The following is a 19,459-nucleotide window of genomic DNA, read 5'->3' as shown; positions in this document are numbered from 1 at the left end:
TCTGTGGCCGCTAACCATGTGTTCAGTCCTTATTGAGATGTCTTTATTTATTTATTTGGTTTTATTTCACAAACTGTATATACCACTTCATTGTAATGAAACATCCAAGTGGTTTTTCCAAAAGGAATAAAATACAATGGTACCTTGGATTAAGAACTTAATTCGTTCTGGAGGTCCGTTCTTAACCTGAAACTGTTCTTAACCTGAGGTACCACTTTAGTTAATGGGGCCTGCCGCGCCACCACCATGTGATTTCTGTTCTCATCCTGAAACAAAGTTCTTAACACGAGGTACTATTTCTGCGTTAGTGGAGTCTGCAACCTGAAGTGTCTGTAACCCAAGGCACCACTGTAAAATGATTCTAATAATATAAAATTATCAGTAAAAACAACTATTTAAAACATTAAAAAATAATCAAAATCTACAATTAGCTAAAACCAGGTTAAAACGCATTAAATTGTTCAATATGTCTGGATTGGCTTGCCTAAACAAAAATGTTTTTAGCAGGCAATGAAAAGAGTACAGTGAAAGAGCGTGCTTGATGTCAATAGGCAGGGAGTTCCAAAGTGTGTGTGTTGCCACATTAAAAGACCAATTTCTTACAAATGTGGAACAAGTATGATGTGACGCTTGCAATAGTGCCTGTTTTAAGGCTTTAAGGAGTTTTTTCCCCTTCCCATATCCAAGCCGGCTCATACTGCCCTCTTGTGCATGCACACATTGCACAGTGCCATTCTCATTACGCAAGGATCCACACCTGGAGCACCAAAGTCATGTTAAGTATATGTCATATTAATTCTTTCCACACAGTCAACTATCCTTTATGGCAGATTCTAACTGAAGCAAGGATATGCAGCCCGCCTGGTGTGCTCACATTTTATATTGCAGGTAATATATTACTTATATCCTGGCTTTGATCTCTTCGCTTGGAACGGGGAGGACGGACATTGCTAGAAGCACAGTTCCCTTGACCTTTTCATGGCTGAGCAGCAGGCAGCTTTTTAAAGTGCAGATTTGCGGACCATTGCTTCTGGAAACACTGACGTCTGAAAAGGGATTCACAAGGTTGCTCGGGTCTGACTGAGGCAGAAAGGTAGGCAAGCGCCTTGCAAGGTAAAGTCTTCGCTCACACCCACCTGCCCACACTTTATCTCTAAGCATTTCCCACAAGGTAACATCACTGAGACAAATCATTTACAAGCAGCTGGGCAACACAGAGAGACACCCCGTCCTTTATCCTTTACCTATTAATTCTGAATCGCTGACAAAGCCTTTTGCCCTCTTCCTGTGAAGAGGAGGCCCAGTTTCAATGAGAATGATTCCCATCACCTGTTGAACTTTACTCAAGATACTCTATGGATGCAATGAGCATAGAATGGACTTGCCTGGTTTTTTGTTTGGGGGCGGGGATGCTATCTGCCATATTGGTAGAAAGGCATCCTTGGTTTTGACTCTGAGTCTGTCCATTGATCTGTCCAGCTCAGGACTGTCAGCACTGACTGGCAACAGCTCTCCAAGGTTTCAGAGAGGAAGTCTCTCCCAGCCCTAACTGGGATTGGACCTGGGAGCTTCTACACACAGCATAGATGCCCTGCCACTGAGCTATGGCTAGTTCTGTGGAACCAACCACCACATCAGCCTATGCCCTGAGAGAGAGCCAATTTGGCTGTGTTCAAAAGATATCACAAACCCCTTTGTTCCCTTCACCTGTCTTCACACAAACACCGCTGCAGAGCTTTGGAAATCGCTGCCACTAGATGCAATGATGGCTACCATCTCAGCCGGCTTTAAAATGGGATTAGACAAATGTATGGAGAACAACACTATCAATAATAGCTGCTAGTCTTCATGGACATAAGGGTCAGAGGTAGCATACCTCTGAATGCCAGTCACCGGAGGAGCCATAGTATGAGAGGGATATTGTTCTCATGCCCAGTTTGTGGGCTTCCCAAGAGGCCTCTGGGAAACTGAATGCTGAACTAGAAAGGCCTTTGGCCTGACCCCAGAAGGCCTCTTGTTACGCTCCAAAATGCAGAACTCCGGTGTCCATTAGTATGCTGGCTAAAATGGGAGTGCCTGGGAATTATTAATAGTTTTCCAGCCAGATTAATTACCCTGCTTCTACCTCAGGCCTCTGGTCTGCCTAACTAATAAAAAAGCAATCAATGGCTATTGTAGAACCTTGAATTAAAGACTGATTGAGACTTACATTCTCTTAATTCACTCCAGGGTCTGTGTCTGAGGGGAATAAAGTCAGGACTCAAGCAGCTCCTCTATAAGGGAATATTATATTGTTTTACTCAGTGTTTTTCTTCTAGAATAAAAGGTGCTGGTACTCACAAGTTGTTACAGTACGTGCCATGCTTTTAACCAATGCCTTTTCTTCTAGAAAAAAAAAGGTGTTGGTACTGTGTACCCTAGAGTACTCCAGAAAAAAGCACTGGCTTTACTTCTGGAGACTGGCAATTTGAATGTCTTTGCCTGCTGCTGTGAGTTCTCTAGTTAAATGACTGGTGATTTCTGGGAGTGATCGTAAAACCATGGAGCTGGAATGACCTCAAAGGCCACCTCATCCAATCCCCCGTTAATGCAAAAATATAGAAGCAATTTTTTGCGCTTTTAGTTTTTGGTCAGTCATTGTTTTGCAGTGAAATTGGGTCCCTTGGCAGTAATGGCAACCATAAGGTAAATGGCCTTTGATGTAAGCTGAGAAATGACAGGACTATGACAATTATGCCTATACGTAAAGTGGGGACTCTAGACCTTTTGCGCAACTCAGCGCCAGGAGGGGACATTTAATGCAGCCTAAGACAGTGCAAATGGGCGCACTTTTCCCCTCACTAAATTCCTGTCCAATCTGCTTTGTCTATGAATAAGAAATTGTTTTACATGTGTAAAATTTCTGTTATAAATGGTTTTCAGGTAAATGAAGTTATTTATTGGCAGTAAGCATTTCACACAGAGAAGTTCCCATGCAGTCACTTCAGGGATATATGTGTGGTCTACCCTCTCATATACAAACACATTTTTATGGCTCTGCAGGTCTTTCCAAATAATAAGTCCACTCCAGGATAATCTGTCTGTTCACCCAGACCCTGAGCAAAGAGAAGCTGAATTTCTAAGTGTGCTCTCAATCCTGACATGATTTCTGCTATCGTTTTATGACAAAAAGATTTGAGCATCTATCTTGACTAGATGCCATAACTGTATTTGGCAAGGGAAATCAGAGGGCCCAGCCCACTCCCTGCATACAGTTTCTTTCAAATTCCTCATGACAATTCATTGCTATTGGTTTTTACAATCCAATTCACATGGACTGAGCCATCACTGTGGATTGCCTTAAGGCAACATGGTGCTTCCCCAACAAAATTTGGAGGAAACCACACTGACTACTCATGTCAATATGCAGGGGACATAGTCTTGAACTTGACAAAGGAGTGTTAATAGCCCGGGGTATTCTGGCAATGGGTCTCCATTGGAGATACCGTAATTGTTAGAAGACTGCCTCTTGATGCAAGACCACTTAGGAATGTTCTGAATAGGGAAAGCTGATCAGAAGAGGGAGCAGGCGGGCATAGTTTTCTCCCTAGGTAACTTTGATGCAATATAGGTCTCCATAGGTGTGTACATATGACAAGAGAGAGAAAGACAAAGAGATTAAGAATCATAGAACCATATAACTGTAGAGCTGGGACCCCAAGTGTCATCTAGTCCAACCCCCTGCAATTCTACACATGGTCACCCATCCAATTCAAAACCATACTGGACCCTGCTTAGCTTTGCAAATGTGCTAGCAATTTTATTGCTGCGCTATTAGAGGCTGTCTATAAAGAACATTCTGGAATGCTGAATGCCTTTCATTTTTATTACTTGATTTATTGCCTTCCATTACAAAGGTCTGAAGACGACTTACAGCAATGCATGAAAGTAAAATATAAACATTACAAGCAGTAGGGCCCGGGGGCCGCAATCCCTTCTGGGTAAGCTTCTGAGAGCCACACACCAATGGTGAGCAGGGCCAGACAGTGACCAAAATACCTAGTGTGTGAAGAAATGCCAGAAGCCTAGAGAGAGGGTGTATGATCTGGGTAGAGTCCTAAGGGTCAAGCCTGGGGGACCTCATTTCACACACACCCTGGCCTGATGTTTACCATCCTCTAGAATATAATAAAAAGCTCTGATGTGAGGTAACGAAGTTGGCTGTTTTTGGAGTTCAACCTGTATACTGGTAAATAAACCCAAACACTACAATATGCCATAACCCCATTTTCTAGGACACCAATGCTTGGTAAAAGCAGCACATCTGAACTTCTCATCCCTTGAAGAAGTTGTATGAGTGTAACATTATGGACTGTCGTCACAGCCCTGCAGTAGGCTACTTAACTACAACCAGCAACAATTCCTTCTAGAAAAGCATGGTGCATTGCACAAACCACCCCCGATACACAGACACACATGATCTATGACCACCAATGTAAGCTGTTTCAAAGGGCTGACAAGCAGAAGGGCAGCCATTTTCTTAGAGGAATTTTGAGGCAGTTGACAGGAAGAGCTATGGACTGCACTCTCCTGATGCCGCAACATATTTAAGGGGTGTGTGACATTTGTTGGGAGAGGGAAGCGTGCCCACCACTGTGCATTTCTGTTTGAATAGTTTCGTAAGTGAGGGCAGAACAGCAACATAAGAGAGAGATGCCACTTTTCATACAGATCACTCTGTCGCTTCAACTGCCAGCCTCCCAGCACCTTTGACTGATAAGCTGTATGGGTTCAGTGAGGCAGCCAACCTGGAACAGGCCGTTCTTCTTAGTGTACGGCTCCCTTGGTGGTCCATTACTGTACCATAAATAGTAAAGTAAAGCCCACAGAATCAGGCTTTATGTGAGCAAAGTAGATTACATTTCTAATAGCCTTGCAACAAAACATACAAGTGAAAAGAAGGACGTGAAAGACAGGTGCACTCAGTGCTGCTGCTCCGGGAGCAAGAGATTTAGACAGGCAACTTCTGCCACTGGCACAAACGTTTGGGCTGTAAATGGGGAACAGAAGACTTCCCCGTTCTTCATATTTATCTGGGCTGCAAAAATAAATGTAAGATATCTATCTTGGTAGCGTTACATTTTTACGTGATCAGGGACCTGTGGATTTCTCCAGCAATATATACTTTTAACGTTAGAGAATATGCATTTGCAGCTTTGCAAAGATGTACATCTTGCAAAGCTCATTTATAAGTCTTAAGCATGCTGAGGGAATTTTCTGAACTAAATGATGTTGACATGCTCCCCTTCTTTTCCCATAGCCTTTCCTCTAAGTAGAATCTTGACAGATTTTCAGTACAATTCTACAACACAAGTGAGCCTTTTCAAAAATATATGGTACAAACGCCAGCTGCTAAATAGCTATTATGAAATGACAAGTAGAACCTGCAACAAAACATTGCCGTGTGGAGTGCTCCTGTTCGTTGTTCCAGTCAAGCCAGCCATGCCCCCTTCACAGTACTCCATTCCACTGCTTCTCCACCATGCTTTCCCATCTCCTCCTGACTGTCAGTCAGCATTCAGTGACAGCACCCAGTCTTCACTGGACTGCTTTTGGGGTTCCCCACCTCACTTTGGGGTTTCGCCCCAAAATAGTTTTATAGTTCTGCAAACCTGGGGGCTTCCCTGACCCTGCTGACACCTCCATCTTGTGTGTAGCCATATTGACTTCAGAGCATCAGAAAAAGATGGAATGTTTACTTCAAAACTGAAACTGCATTAAGGAGAGCATCATTTGCAAAAGGTTTGTTTGGTTTTAGCTGAAAATATTGAGATGGCTTCTGCTAAAAGAAAAGGACTGGCACATCCTGTACCCATTCATTTTGATGTTCAGTGAATGCTTAGCATTGCACTCAAAATTCCAGATAGCAATAAAAGCAGGGAAACTGCTTTATTTTATCATCCTCATCATGAACTGCCCAGCAGGCCATTCCTCCCAGTTCCAGATTTTGGAAAGCGCAATGAATCCTCCGTTTTAGCTCAAGGGGATAGGAAATAAAGTTTACTGCTGCCGCGAATGGATGACTTCTCAAGAGAGCTGCACCACAGCGTCAGTTTCATTTTCTCCTAAGTATAAAGGAACTCATTATTGACTTTCAATACGTACTATTGTCCTATTCTCCGTATCACGGTGTGTCTGCAAGCACATTCCACTAATGACCACTGAAAGTGTCCTTGCCGAGAAATCCTCGCTCTGCGTGAGGCCAGCTTATTGCATGACCTCAGCTGACATCACTTCCCTCTTTATGGTAAGAATTGTAAAGGAAGCAGAAATGAGTGGTGCACCAGCAAGAGGGAAGTGAAGGGTACGATTTTAGTCTCTTTCAAAGGATGTGCATTCTGCTCTGCTCAAACTGAGCTGAAATCAGCAAGTCAAAATAGGTTTCTCTTTATTGCCTCCTCTACTAAAAGACAATGGGCAGCATTTGTTCTAGACACTAACAAGCTGAGCAGCAAAGTTAAATCAGGGCCAACTACATGTCACTTGGAAGCATGCCAGTTTTGTTTTCTTTTTTTAAAAAAATAGACACGAGGGAATTTTCATCCAGGAAGAGCAACAATGGGAGCTTTTCTAAGGCTAACAGCAATAGGGCAGGGAAAGCAAGTTTCATTGGGACTGTGGCTGGGGACTGAAAAGTTAATCCTTACCTACCTGCACCTGATAGCCTCAATGGAAATCAATGGGGGGGGCATGTTCACTGTTACATTTTTAAAAGGAAACCCCTGACATGCTTCGAAGTAATGCATTTACTGGGTAGTTTGCCCCTTGGTGATTTCTTAGTTCTGAATAACAGTCGTATCCGGCCAAAGATACACACGTCCGAGTCCCTAGATGTGCCTAGATTTCCCCTATCAAAAGCAATGAATCCCCCCCCAAAAAAAAAAATATCTCTCCTGGTACATTTAGCATTGAGTATATCACTTTAGGATGCTGTCAGGGGTTTAGGTGCAGAGGCACGGGCAAGGGAGGAAACAGAGAGCGAAGGGGAGGAGACAGAGGAAAGGATGAGTGATGACGACGACCCGAGATCTCCCAGTCTTTCCAGTGAATCAGAGGATTCACAGAAAGGAGCACCAGTGGCCAGGGCAAGGGGGGAGTCTAGGGAGGCACCCCAGGAAGATAGAGCCAGAGGAGACTCAGGGGGGAGCAGCTGGAGATCGGGACCAGCGTCACCGCCAGGAAGCAGGGAAGAGGAAAGGAGCCAGGAGGGAAGCGCTGGCAGCTCACCACAGGAGGGAGGGCAGGAGTCAGGAGTGGCCACACCTCCATCGGGGAGCGAGGAAACGGTTAAGAGGAAAGTGGAAGGTTGGGCGCGCGCGCCAAGTTCAAATGCAGAGGAAGGCGGCGCAGTGAGCAGCCCCGAAAGGGAACCGGGTCCTAAAGCCCGGCGCAAGGAGGCAGAAGGGTCCGGGTCAGCGTCAGAAGAATCCCGGAAGGAAGAAGCCCCGGGGGGTAGAGGGACCCAGAGGAGGACAGTCAGGAGGAAAAGGTGGAGCAAGGCTAGGATATTAAGTTGGTGCGCACGGGGCGGAGACTCAGACGGAGCCTCGCCGATCTAGCTAGTAGACGTAGAGTTGCAGACAGCAGCGTGAGAATGGAAACTGTAATTCAATAAAGACTTTTACTTAATGACCGCTGGCTAGCGTGATCCTCTGTGAGCTAGGATCTTGAAGCAGCTCTGACAGTAGGCTCCGTCTCCACATTGTGGGCATCTGCAGCCTCGAGGAGAGGAGAGAAACAGGCGCCCACTAGCGAGCTCACGAACGGCAGGAGACATGACGGCTGAGCAGCAGATAGAGGACCTCAGAAAAGCAGTGGCACAACTGAACGCCGAGGTTCTCGCATCCAGGAAGAGAGAGGACGAGGCAGCTGCCGCCTGCAGGGATCTCCAGGTCAGGTTAGACGTACTGGCAAAGCAACCACCCCGGCAGGAGGGAATTGGGTTGGCGAGACGGACAGGCGGGCTGCTCTCTCACTTCGATGGGAACCTGCAACAGTATCCCAACTTTAGAGCCGACGTACTGTGCGCACTGCAACTGTTGCATAAAGACTTTAGAGATGAACAGGAGAGAGTGGGGTTCATCATGTCCCATCTGCATGGGGAGGCGAAAGCATGGTTGCGCAATTTATGGAGAGATAACGATCCGGCGCTCCAGAATGCGGATGCCTTTATTAAAGCGATGGATGGGTGTTTCTTATCAAGTATTGACATTGATCTTGCACGGAAGGAGGTGCATGGGCTGAGACAAGGGAGGGCCAGCGTCAGACAGTATCATGCACGCTTTTTCGCCTTGGTCAGCGCCCTGGAATGGGACAGAGATTCGGCTCCTGTAAGAGACCTCTTTTGGGAGGGACTGCACAACTCGATTAAAGATGAGATAGCGAGGGGGGAGAGACCCCGAACCACCCAGGAGGTCGTTCAGAGGGCACTGGCCGTGGGGGTGAGGCTGGAAGGACGTCCGTGGAGCAAGGACGAAGGACGTGGAGGGCGCGAACCAGCCGGGGGCCCCTCCTTCTTTCCCAGAGAAGCAGCGCGAACGCAATCCACGCCTCCGCCAGGAGGAGGAGCCGAACCTATGGAGGTTGGAGGTGCAAGGGCTCAGTCAGCAACCAGAGCCCTAGCACCGGCAGCAGTGAAGGCGAAGCCTCCTAGAGGGACCAGGAAGTGTTACGTCTGTGAGCAGCCAGGGCATATGGCGAAAGAGTGTCCCCAGAGGCCCCACAAGCTTACTGCAGCCTCAGCAATGGTGACTGCAGCAACGCAGCAGGGAGGACCACAGCAGGGAAACGACAATGTCTGGCTGGAGGAAGAGGCACTGGGGCCCAGCCAGACGTGTTAGTGACGCAGTCCCCAGAAATTTTACAGCCAGTGAACCCCCTCCCGCCCAAACCAGTAGTGAGGCTCACAGCATCTCTCCAGCTGCCCAATGGAATCACCATGGACGTGCCAATCACCATCGACTCCGGCAGCAACGCGGACTTTATAGGGCAGGAATTTGTCGACAGGCACGCTGTGCAGTTGCTGCCGGCCACACTGCCCCTGCAGGTTGTCACGGTGGATGGCAGGGAGCTGCTAGGGGGGCAAGTGGTGAAGCAGACGCCACCAATGGTGATGCGACTTGGGAATCACAGGGAAGTCATCAGCTTCAACGTCACTCAACTGTCTGACACGCCCATTGTATTGGGTATGAGTTGGCTGGACAAGCACAGCCCAACGATGGCTTGGTTCCAGAGGCAGCTGGTCTTCGGCTCTTCCTTTTGTGCTGAACACTGCATCGTACCCAGGCAGGAAGGAGAGGAAGAGGAGTCACAGCTGCTGCTAGGCACACTGCAAGCGATTCCCCACAAGTACGCAGAATTTCTGGAAGTTTTCTGCGAGAAGGAGGCGGACAGGCTACCCCCTCACAGACCATATGACTGCAAAATTGACCTGCTGCCGGGGGCGGCGCTGCCTAAAGGGAAGCTGTATTCCATGTCTGAGGACGAACTGCAGGAACTCAAAGACTTCATCGATCATAATTTGGAGCGCGGTTTCATCCGGGAGTCTAAGGCAGTGGGGGGCAGTCCTGTATTCTTTGTTAAGAAGCGAGACACGCCCCAAAAAAGACTCGTAGTGGATTACAGGATTTTGAACAGTGTGACCAAGCCGTCGGACTTCCCCATGCCCCGCATCGACGACCTCCTGGCGAAGGTACGGAAGGGAAAGGTGTTCACCAAGTTGGACCTGCGGGGGGCGTACAACCTCATTCGCATGCGGGAAGGTGATGAGTGGAAGACAGCCATGTTCACGCCACTGGGTACCTACGAATACAGAGTTATGCCTTTTGGACTGCAAAATGGCGCTCACGTTTTTCAAGCATTTATGCATCACGTGTTGGCGGGACTTCTCTACAAGACGTGCGTCTGTTTCTTGGATGACATCCTGATCTTTTCGGAGTCGCAGCAAGAACATGACAAGCACGTCAAGGAAGTGCTGGGCAGGCTAAAGCAACACAGGCTCTACGCCAAGCTGGAGAAGTGCCAATTTGACGTGCCGGAGGTGGATTTTCTGGGCTACAAGCTGTCTGCCAAGGGGCTCGCCATGGACAGCGCCAAGGTTCGAGCGGTGTTGGATTGGAAGAGCCCACGCAACCGGAAGGAGGTCCAACGGTTTGTCGGCTTTGCGAACTTCTATCGCAAGTTTATCAAGGGCTTCGCGATGCAGACGGCGGCCATCACTGACACCCTTAGCTCCAAGAAGAAGAAGTTCATCTGGACAGAGCAGGCGGAGCAGTCCTTTCAGGCCCTCAAGCGTCTCTTCGCGTCGGAAGAGCAGCTGCTGCATGTCAACCCCAGCATGCCGATGAGGGTGGAGACAGACGCTTCGGACAGAGCAGTGGGGGCGGTCCTGCTGCAGAAGGACCCGCAGGGCGTGTGGCGGCCGGGAGCGTTTTACTCCAGGAAGCTCAGCAAGTCCGAGCAGAACTACACCATATGGGACAGGGAGTTGCTGGCCATTCATGCAGCGTTCAAGGCGTGGAGGCACTTTCTGATCGGCGCCAAGCACACGGTGCAGGTTTGCACGGACCACAAGAATCTGGAACACTGGCGCACGGCACAGTTCCTGAACCAGAGGCAGATACGTTGGGCTGAGTTCTTTGCGGACTTCGACTTCCGAATAGAGTATGTCCCGGGGGACACCAACATCATGGCAGACGCTCTCTCCCGCAAGCCACAGTATCTGGAGGACGCAACACCAGCGGCCGCCATGCACATCTTTGCACCGACAGTGTGGGCGTGCGCCGCGGCGACCGTGGACCTAGAGGCGGTGCGGCGAGCGTTGCAGGGGGACTCCTTCGCACGAACGAAGATGGCAGAGGTGCGAGGGGGCAAGGCAGCGGCCGACGGTTTCCAGCTACGAGATGGCTTGCTCATCCGTAAAGGGGCCATCTACGTGCCGGGTGACGAACTTCGAGCCAAGGTGCTACAGCAGCTGCACGACGCACCCACGGCCGGGCACTTCGGCAAGGAGAAGACGGTGGAATTAGTAGCCAGGGATTTCTGGTGGCCTGGAATGAGAGGGGAGGTCGCAGACTACGTAGCGAGGTGTGACACCTGCCAGAGGGCAAAGCCGGTGCACAAACCGCCGGCTGGACTGTTGGAGCCGCTGCAAACTCCGGTCGAACCTTGGGAGAGAGTGGCCCTGGACTTTGTCACGGATCTGCCCAGCTCAAGGGGCAAGACGGCAGTGTTGGTGGTGGTGGACCTGTTCTCCAAGATGGCGCATTTCATTCCGTGTGCTAAGGTGGCCACGGCGGAGCAAACCGCCAAACTGTTCATAGACCACGTGTTCAAGGTTCACGGTCTGCCACGGTCTATTCTGTCCGACCGCGGGCGGCAGTTCATCTCGAACTTCTGGCAGAAACTGATGGGCTTCCTAAACGTCAAGATCAATCTGGCGTCGGCGAGACACCCGCAGACCAACGGGCAAGCGGAGCGAGCCAATGCCATCATGCAGCAGTACCTGAGATGTTATGCAAACCAACAGCCTGCGACGTGGGTAGATTACCTGCCGCTTGCAGAGTTTGCCTACAACAACACGAAGCACGTATCCACGGGCGTCACGCCGTTCTTCGCCAACAACGGGCGGCACCCTAGAACCTTTCCGGGACTGGAATGCAGGGGAGAAGGGGAGCCGCAGTCAGCAGATGCGTTCGCGTCGGAGCTGCAGGAAGTCCACGATCAGCTGCGGCGCCACCTGGAGCTGGCTAAACACGCATACAAGGTACAAGCGGACAAACACAGAAGGGTTGGTGAAGAGCTCCACGTGGGAGACTGGGTCTGGTTAGCAGCCCACGCAGTGCCGGCCAGGTCGTTGGCCAAGAAGAAACTAGGGCATAAACAACTGGGGCCCTACCAAGTCGAAGAGCAGGTCAACCCGGTGGCTTTCAAGCTGGCGCTTCCGGAGGGTTCCAGAATGCATCCGGTGTTCCACAGATCGGTGCTCACTCCCTACAAGGCACCGCACAGGTTCCAGGAACCCGGAACGGCGCCGAGTCCGCTCAGAGAAGGAACGGGGCACGCGGGAGTGGCACAGGAGGAGCGCATCAACGAAGTCACGGAGATTTTGGACTCCAGATGGGGGGAAGAGGGAGTAGAATACTTTCTCGCCAGGGAGGGCACCCCGGCCAGTGCGAACAGCTGGGTGCCGGGCTACGCTTTAGACGAACCTCTGCTCAAAGACGAGTTTCATGCCCTCTTCCCACATAGACCTATGCCAGCAGACTTTTTCGACGACTGGCTTTTCACGCCCACGCTTTCGGACAGCACGTTCAGGGGGTTCGACTCGGACGAGGAACCAACACGAGACGTCCGTTCCCCGGAGGGGTCACCCTCGGGATCGGTCTCAGAACCCTCGTATTGGTGGGACGATAGGCCGGAGGAGCAGTTCCGCAGGAAGTGGCTGGACTGTTCCGGCAGAGCAACGCCGCCTGGAGGAAGTGCGGGAGAGACGGACATGGACATTTTCGGGGACGACCCTGGTTTCGAGCACGGCGGCACAGAGATGGAAGAAGAGGTGACTGTCGTCAACGAGAGCAGAGAGGAAGACCTGGAAGAGTTCCGCTGGAGGCCTGCCACGGGAAGCGACCGATATCCGACGTTCGTCCCTTTGCAACAGCAGCCCCCAGCTCCAGCACCGGAAGGAGGGGAGGGGGGACTGGGGGGCTTCGAGGGGGGGATGGATGTCAGGGGTTTAGGTGCAGAGGCACGGGCAAGGGAGGAAACAGAGAGCGAAGGGGAGGAGACAGAGGAAAGGATGAGTGATGACGACGACCCGAGATCTCCCAGTCTTTCCAGTGAATCAGAGGATTCACAGAAAGGAGCACCAGTGGCCAGGGCAAGGGGGGAGTCTAGGGAGGCACCCCAGGAAGATAGAGCCAGAGGAGACTCAGGGGGGAGCAGCTGGAGATCGGGACCAGCGTCACCGCCAGGAAGCAGGGAAGAGGAAAGGAGCCAGGAGGGAAGCGCTGGCAGCTCACCACAGGAGGGAGGGCAGGAGTCAGGAGTGGCCACACCTCCATCGGGGAGCGAGGAAACGGTTAAGAGGAAAGTGGAAGGTTGGGCGCGCGCGCCAAGTTCAAATGCAGAGGAAGGCGGCGCAGTGAGCAGCCCCGAAAGGGAACCGGGTCCTAAAGCCCGGCGCAAGGAGGCAGAAGGGTCCGGGTCAGCGTCAGAAGAATCCCGGAAGGAAGAAGCCCCGGGGGGTAGAGGGACCCAGAGGAGGACAGTCAGGAGGAAAAGGTGGAGCAAGGCTAGGATATTAAGTTGGTGCGCACGGGGCGGAGACTCAGACGGAGCCTCGCCGATCTAGCTAGTAGACGTAGAGTTGCAGACAGCAGCGTGAGAATGGAAACTGTAATTCAATAAAGACTTTTACTTAATGACCGCTGGCTAGCGTGATCCTCTGTGAGCTAGGATCTTGAAGCAGCTCTGACAGATGCCATCACGATGAGCATATTTTTTAGGATATCCTGAAGGGTGCCCAAATCAAAAGTAAGTTGCTTCCTCTGAAGATGAGGAAGAGAAAAATCCTCTGTAGGTATACTAAAGCCAAAATAGACATTACATGAAAACTCTATTATTAGATTGCCCATCGTCTTTCTTTTTTTTTACATTAAAGCAGCTGTGGGGGCTTCACATTTGACTGGAGCAGTGTCAGTGTTGATGATTTTACACACACACACAAACCATTTTCTCGTTCTAAATCACACTCAACAACCTGCTTTTAACTCTAGAGGGGGGATGTATCTGCAATTTCTTTCCTCCAGTGGGCTAACAGCAGCTTGGTTACCTTTTTTTTCCGGAGATGGAAAAGGTTAGATCAGGAAAATAGTGGAAGGAGAAAGCTTCCACTTTAAAGCAAGAACTGTTATGGATTTCTCACATAATGTGTATTTTTGGCCCTGAAGTCAGCTTCATTAAATCTGAATTTAAATTCAGAAGCTAGTTCCTCTTCCAGGTAGCCGGATTGGGCAAACTACAGCACAGGCAGATATATTATCCTGCACCTTGCTTTACTACGCCTAAGTCACTCCTCTGATCTGATATGGGTTACCCAAAAATACAGCCTGACGTGCATGTCAGATTTGGGGGCCTCTTCATAGGTTCCAAACACCCCCACCAAAAGCTCAATCCAACATTTATTTCACTGCAGGGAAATGTTTCCCACACAGGAGAAGAGTCGTGCAGGATACATACAGCACAGGATACCTTGAGTGCCTTTGAAATCTGCATCCTGATTGATCTCTCTGTGAATCTGGAGGTGGTATTGCAGACAACTCATTGTCTCTAAACTTCTCCCTAAGTCTATAAAATAAGAAGGTGGCCTGTCTCATGAGGCTGGGGTAAATGAGATAGAAACAAAAGGAGCTGCCTTATACAGAGTCGTACCTTTGATCCATCCACTGGCTACAAGAGAACAGTAGCTGCTCTCCAGAATTATTTCCCAGGGTTGCCTAGAGAGGCTGGGGATTGAACCTGGGACCAAATGCAAAGCAATTTGCTCCTTAGAAATGTTACAGAGTTTGGTTAGGCCCGTTTGAAGATGAAAGACCGCCGCAGGGCTTCAGGAGTGAGCCTCTGAAGGATCTTCCTGACCACTAACAAACTTTGCATTGACTCAGCCCGCTGGTCAGTGCAACCCAGGACTGTGTATTCTGACAGGCAGCAGTTCCCCAAGGGCTCAAGAAAAGATCTTTCCTACCAGCCACCTCTGAACTTTTAAGTGGCGCTGATGGCAGAAGATGAACTCGGGAGCCTGTTCCATTCATGGCTTGCGCCTGAGCGGTGGCTCCTCCGCATCACGGAACAGAAGCTGGGCTCAGCCCCGGAACCTGTTTCAGCGCCAAGGTTGGAGCTTAGCAAGCAACGCTCCAAACCAGAGCGCCTCGAGGCATCTGCAGAGTGCCCATCCTTCAGCATCGTGCAGTCATAAGGACGACAGATCCCTCAGAAGAGCAACCCTTCCAAAGGAAACCCGGGGCTTCTCTTTTCAGGGGGTTCATCATGCCTACAGAGAAAGTGTGCGGGCGGGGGTTGTGTCTCTCGGGGTACCTACCCAAACCCAGATCCCACACCTGGCTGGGCTTTCCCACCCATACAATCCAAGACCTCTTCCCTCCCCCCCCCCAATTTTGTGTCGTTGCGCCCATCTCAAGCGTCAGGCAGCGCAGCGCAGACCCCCCTCCCCGCCCCCCTTCCAGGCGACCCTCAGCTGCCAAGACGGCTCTTTCCTTACCCGTGTAGTTATTCTGGGGGTGGTTGCCGTCCTCGCGGATCACCACCGTCCTTGAAACGTCGAGGATCGAGGCAGTCGCCGTTTGCATCTCTCCCTCTCTGGACCCTTCGCGCGACCCTCGGGGCGCCCAACCTAGAATGTGTGCGTGCGTGTGGGAGGGAGGGAGGAGGTAGTACTGCCCAACGGTGAGTGCAGCAGCTTCAAAGCGGAGGTCTTCCAGCCCGCCGGCCTCTGGCTCTTCCTCTGGCAGCCGAGGGATCCAGGCATGCAGGGGATTCCGGGGAAGGGCTGGCGGCGTCGCTTGCAGGCAGAGGATTCCGCGAGGGTGCCGTGGCAGAGGGACCCGATCCGTTCCCCGCGACTTCTCGCCGCCCAACTGCCGCCTCGCACTTCTCCAACGGCGTCTGGCTCGCAGCGAGCGAAGGACGGTGCTGAGCACCTGAAGACCCCGCCCTCCTCCTCCTCCTCCGCCGCCCCCCGCCTCTGGCCCGCTTCCCCCAACCTCCTTAGCCGAGATCAGCAGCGCGGAGCTGCAGATGGCAAGATCGGCTGGGCTCCTTCCACTTCAGCCACATGCTCAGGGGCTGCGCGGGCAGCGGCGACGCCTCTCCTGGCCGGAGAGAGCTGCCAGCAGGCCTGGCTGGAGGAGGAGGGTCGCTGCCCCGTCTGGTTCCACTACTAAGGCTGCCCGGGGGAAACGCATACGGGTCGGGAGGTGAGACAAACAGGCAAGTGCCTGCTGGGCCGGATGGATCATGGGCGCTTCGTGGGAAGGTTACCCGGCTGATCTGGCGCAAAACGCAGACCTGCCCGATCTTCACACGTGGCTGAAGTTTCTTACTCGCGTGTAAGAATATCATGGGTGAAGACATCAGGAGAAGGCTTCCATCAGGCACGTGTCTCTGTGCCTGGGTGTTTACAAAAGCATAGATTTGTACCGTACTTTGTGCTTATACTTTGCACTTCCTTTAGGAGACTTGGCTTTCAATTTTAATTTTTTACCCATATATTAAAAACGCCCTAATGAGTGAAGGGTGCTGAGATCCTTAGATGTGCACCTACTCGCCCTTTGAAAACGCCTCTGTGCAAATTACCTCCCAGTTTGTGGAAAGGAAGAAAAAGGAAGAGTCAAGGGCAAAGAAAATGAATGAGGGGAAAGTCAAGAGCCAAAGAGGATAAAAATGGTGTGCAATAAAGAGGAAGCACCAGGAATCTCACATATTTCTCTCAACCTTACCCAAGAGAGAACTCTTAATGAATTTGTCATTATTAATTCTGAGCCTTGGAAATGATAACCTAATCCCCGCCTGGTAGCTTTCGCCACCAGCTGACTGGCTGGCTGCAGGAAATTAATCTGATCTGGGCTGGGCTAAGTCAGGGCAAGGCCATCTGTTTATATTCCCGTGGCCTGATGATCTGCAGCGAGCAGGGTGCAATTTTCAAGGTAGAAGCCACCTTTCGTGAGAAGGAGGCCTTATCAGATCAGCAGATCAGGAAGTGGTGGGAAAGAATGCAGGTTAAGCAAAAGCACCAAATGTAGCCACAGGCATGAATGCAGGCAAGGCGTTGTCTGTGGGAATCCCAGATTTGCTGTGGCCATGTGAACCAAAAGCAAGGTGGAATTCTTGGGTTATTAAGTGAGGGGCTCAGACAATTTGACAATCTGGCTAGAAGAAGGGGAACCTGATTACTGAAAGAGCAATCTGCTTTTTGTTATTGTTGTGATGGTTAGATTGTGGTAGACCGCATACAGAGATAGTGAGCAGTCACAGAGAGAAGACCCCCAAATTGTTGCATGGGTGCGTAGCCTATAGTGTAGATGGTACAGTCTCCATCATGTTGGTTAGTGTGGCATTGAAATAGAGGGAATGGTGGTCTGTAGAAAATCAGGTACTTAGGAATTTCAATCTTAAAATCAGCACTAGGGATTGCTTCTGAAGCAGTTACACATTTCTGTTGACAGATGCCATGCATGCTTGTGGGCACAAAAGCATGCAGATGTCTTAAGGCCAGAATAATACAAATTGTCCTGAACAACAATTATTAATAATAATAATTTATTATACCCCGTCCATCTGACTGGGTTACATCAGCCACACCGAGCGGCTTCCAGCAAAATATAAAGAAACAAAACATCAAACAAAGCTAGATTTAATCTGAGCTCAATTTGCCTTCCATTGTGCTCCTGTGACATCACCAAATGCTCAGTTATAAAAAATGAATGTGTATGATTTGTGTTGATGGTTTTCAGTCACTTAATTTCCTACTAAGATTCTGTGTGGTACAAATTCCTTCTTCCCCTGGAGATCCTGAGGAGGCTGAAATCCTGACATTTCAGATCCAAACCCTGAGACCAAACTGACCTACTCCTTACACTCATGGCCTCTTTCCAAGTCTTCATTATACAAAAAATCACAGAAGATCAACACAGATTCAGCTAGCAGTGCTAAGTTGCCAGTTTTGAGGGTAAGCACCAATTTGAAGTTTTACTGCAGCTCAACACTGCTGACACTGACTGACACAGCAGCTTTCTGGGGTCTTTCTCAGCCTTACCTAGTGATGTCAGAGATTAAACCTGGGACCTTTCCCATGTGCTCCAGCAGCAAGCAATAGTGCTTCTATACCTGAAAGAAGAAAGGATTGTAGTCTTATTAGGATGCTGTTGTTTAAAAGCACTGCTAGCCACTGGTACCACCTGAAGCACGAGGCAATGAGAAATTTAAAAAGACTAATCCTTCCCCACCACAAATGAAAAATATTCTTACAGATAGAAGTAGTCTTTGTATGTTTATTATGATTGGCGTTTCATAAAAGTGCTTAAAAAAATTCAGCGAAGGAGTGCTGTCATTATTAATTCTGTTGCCCCTCTCCCACTTTTCCTTTGAGGAGCTCAGGACAGCATATGGGCTGGGCCTGGGTCCAACTGACCCTTGTGTCACACATGTCAGGTAGGTTAGGCCAAGAATTGGTGACTAGAGCAAAAAAAAAAAAAATTGTCCAGTAGCACTCAAAGCTTATACCCAGAACTTCTTAGTTGGTCTCTAAGGTGCTACTGGACAATTTTAAAAAAAAGTTTTGACTGCATCAGACCAACACTGCTACCTACCTGACTAGAGCCAAGTCACTCACAGGACAGAGATGGGGAACCTCATGTTCTGGGGCTGGCTATGGCCCTCCACATCTCTTTCTCAGGCCCTCCTCATGCCACATATCCTCCATTTCTCTCCTGGATGGAGAATAGAGAGGGGTGCCTACTGTACAAAAGCACCATTCACATTTACTTCTCTGACCACTGGTGCTTCTGATACCACCAACCACTGACATGAGACACCCCCCAGAAGATGGCCAGAAAGCAATGTGGCCCTCATCCCCCAACACTGCTGTAGGAAATTTGAATGCTCCCATCCAACTGTAGGAAATTTATGCATTGCTTTCCCAAGGAAATAAACGTCGTTTGAAGGGGCTTAGCGTTGGCTAAGATATGCCCAATACCGCCGCCACCCTTATTAGACATGGCCTGAAGGCTGCAGCCCAAACAGTTGTAAATTGCCACACTACCTGCACACTGATATCCATTTGCCTCATCACCACAATGCATTTGTCAACTTTCTCAGCCTTAGGTCATCAGCCCTGTGTTTAGCGCAAATTGATCCCAGAGAGCCTGTCACATTGAGGCAAGGCTGTGACACACAGCAGCAGTCTTGGATGTTTGGGCAGGAGAAACCAAGCCACACGCTCCACAGGTCCAAAGCCAAAGGGAGACAGAACTAGTTATGAGCTGGAACAATCAATAAGGCTAAGCCTCCTTTTGCTCCTCCATCACAGCTACAGAAAAAGGCCTTTAATCTCTTGTAATTGGGATATATAATCCCGTTGAACATTTTTTTAAAAAAATGAGCAGACACTAATAAACTATCAAAAACTGTTCATGGGAGCAGGTGAACAGTGTTTGTTGCTCCCGAAGGAGCTAGTCAGGAGGGGCTGCCAATACATTTTAAGAACAAGACAGTCTGTAACACTCATCCGTGCTCCCAAATTCTGTCTCATGTGGGAGCTGCCCACCATGGTTCTTTGCCAAAGCCAAGTAACTAGGTTTGTGATGGTCCTATAATGCTGGCAGGACCAGATAGGACAGAATTTGAG

At 49.8% G+C, this 19,459-nt stretch overlaps 1 protein-coding gene across 1 annotated transcript in view; it reads right to left on the bottom strand.

Annotated features, from left to right (window-relative positions):
• SUSD3 (sushi domain containing 3) overlaps positions 1 to 17,367 on the bottom strand; it is a 56,429-nt gene extending 39,062 nt beyond the window's left edge. Inside the window, exon 1 of the mRNA XM_081185258.1 lies at positions 15,317 to 17,367. Coding sequence (XP_081041384.1) covers positions 15,317 to 15,404 — 88 coding nt within the window. The 5' untranslated portion in view covers positions 15,405 to 17,367. The remainder of the gene's footprint in view (positions 1 to 15,316) is intronic.
• Between the last annotated feature and the right edge of the window lie 2,092 nt (positions 17,368 to 19,459).

The sequence above is a fragment of the Podarcis bocagei genome (assembly GCF_964188305.1).
Source record: "Podarcis bocagei genome assembly, chromosome: 2".
NCBI lineage: Eukaryota > Metazoa > Chordata > Lepidosauria > Squamata > Lacertidae > Podarcis > Podarcis bocagei.
Note: the sequence above shows the minus strand (reverse complement) of the source record. Positions and strands in the feature narration are given on the sequence as shown.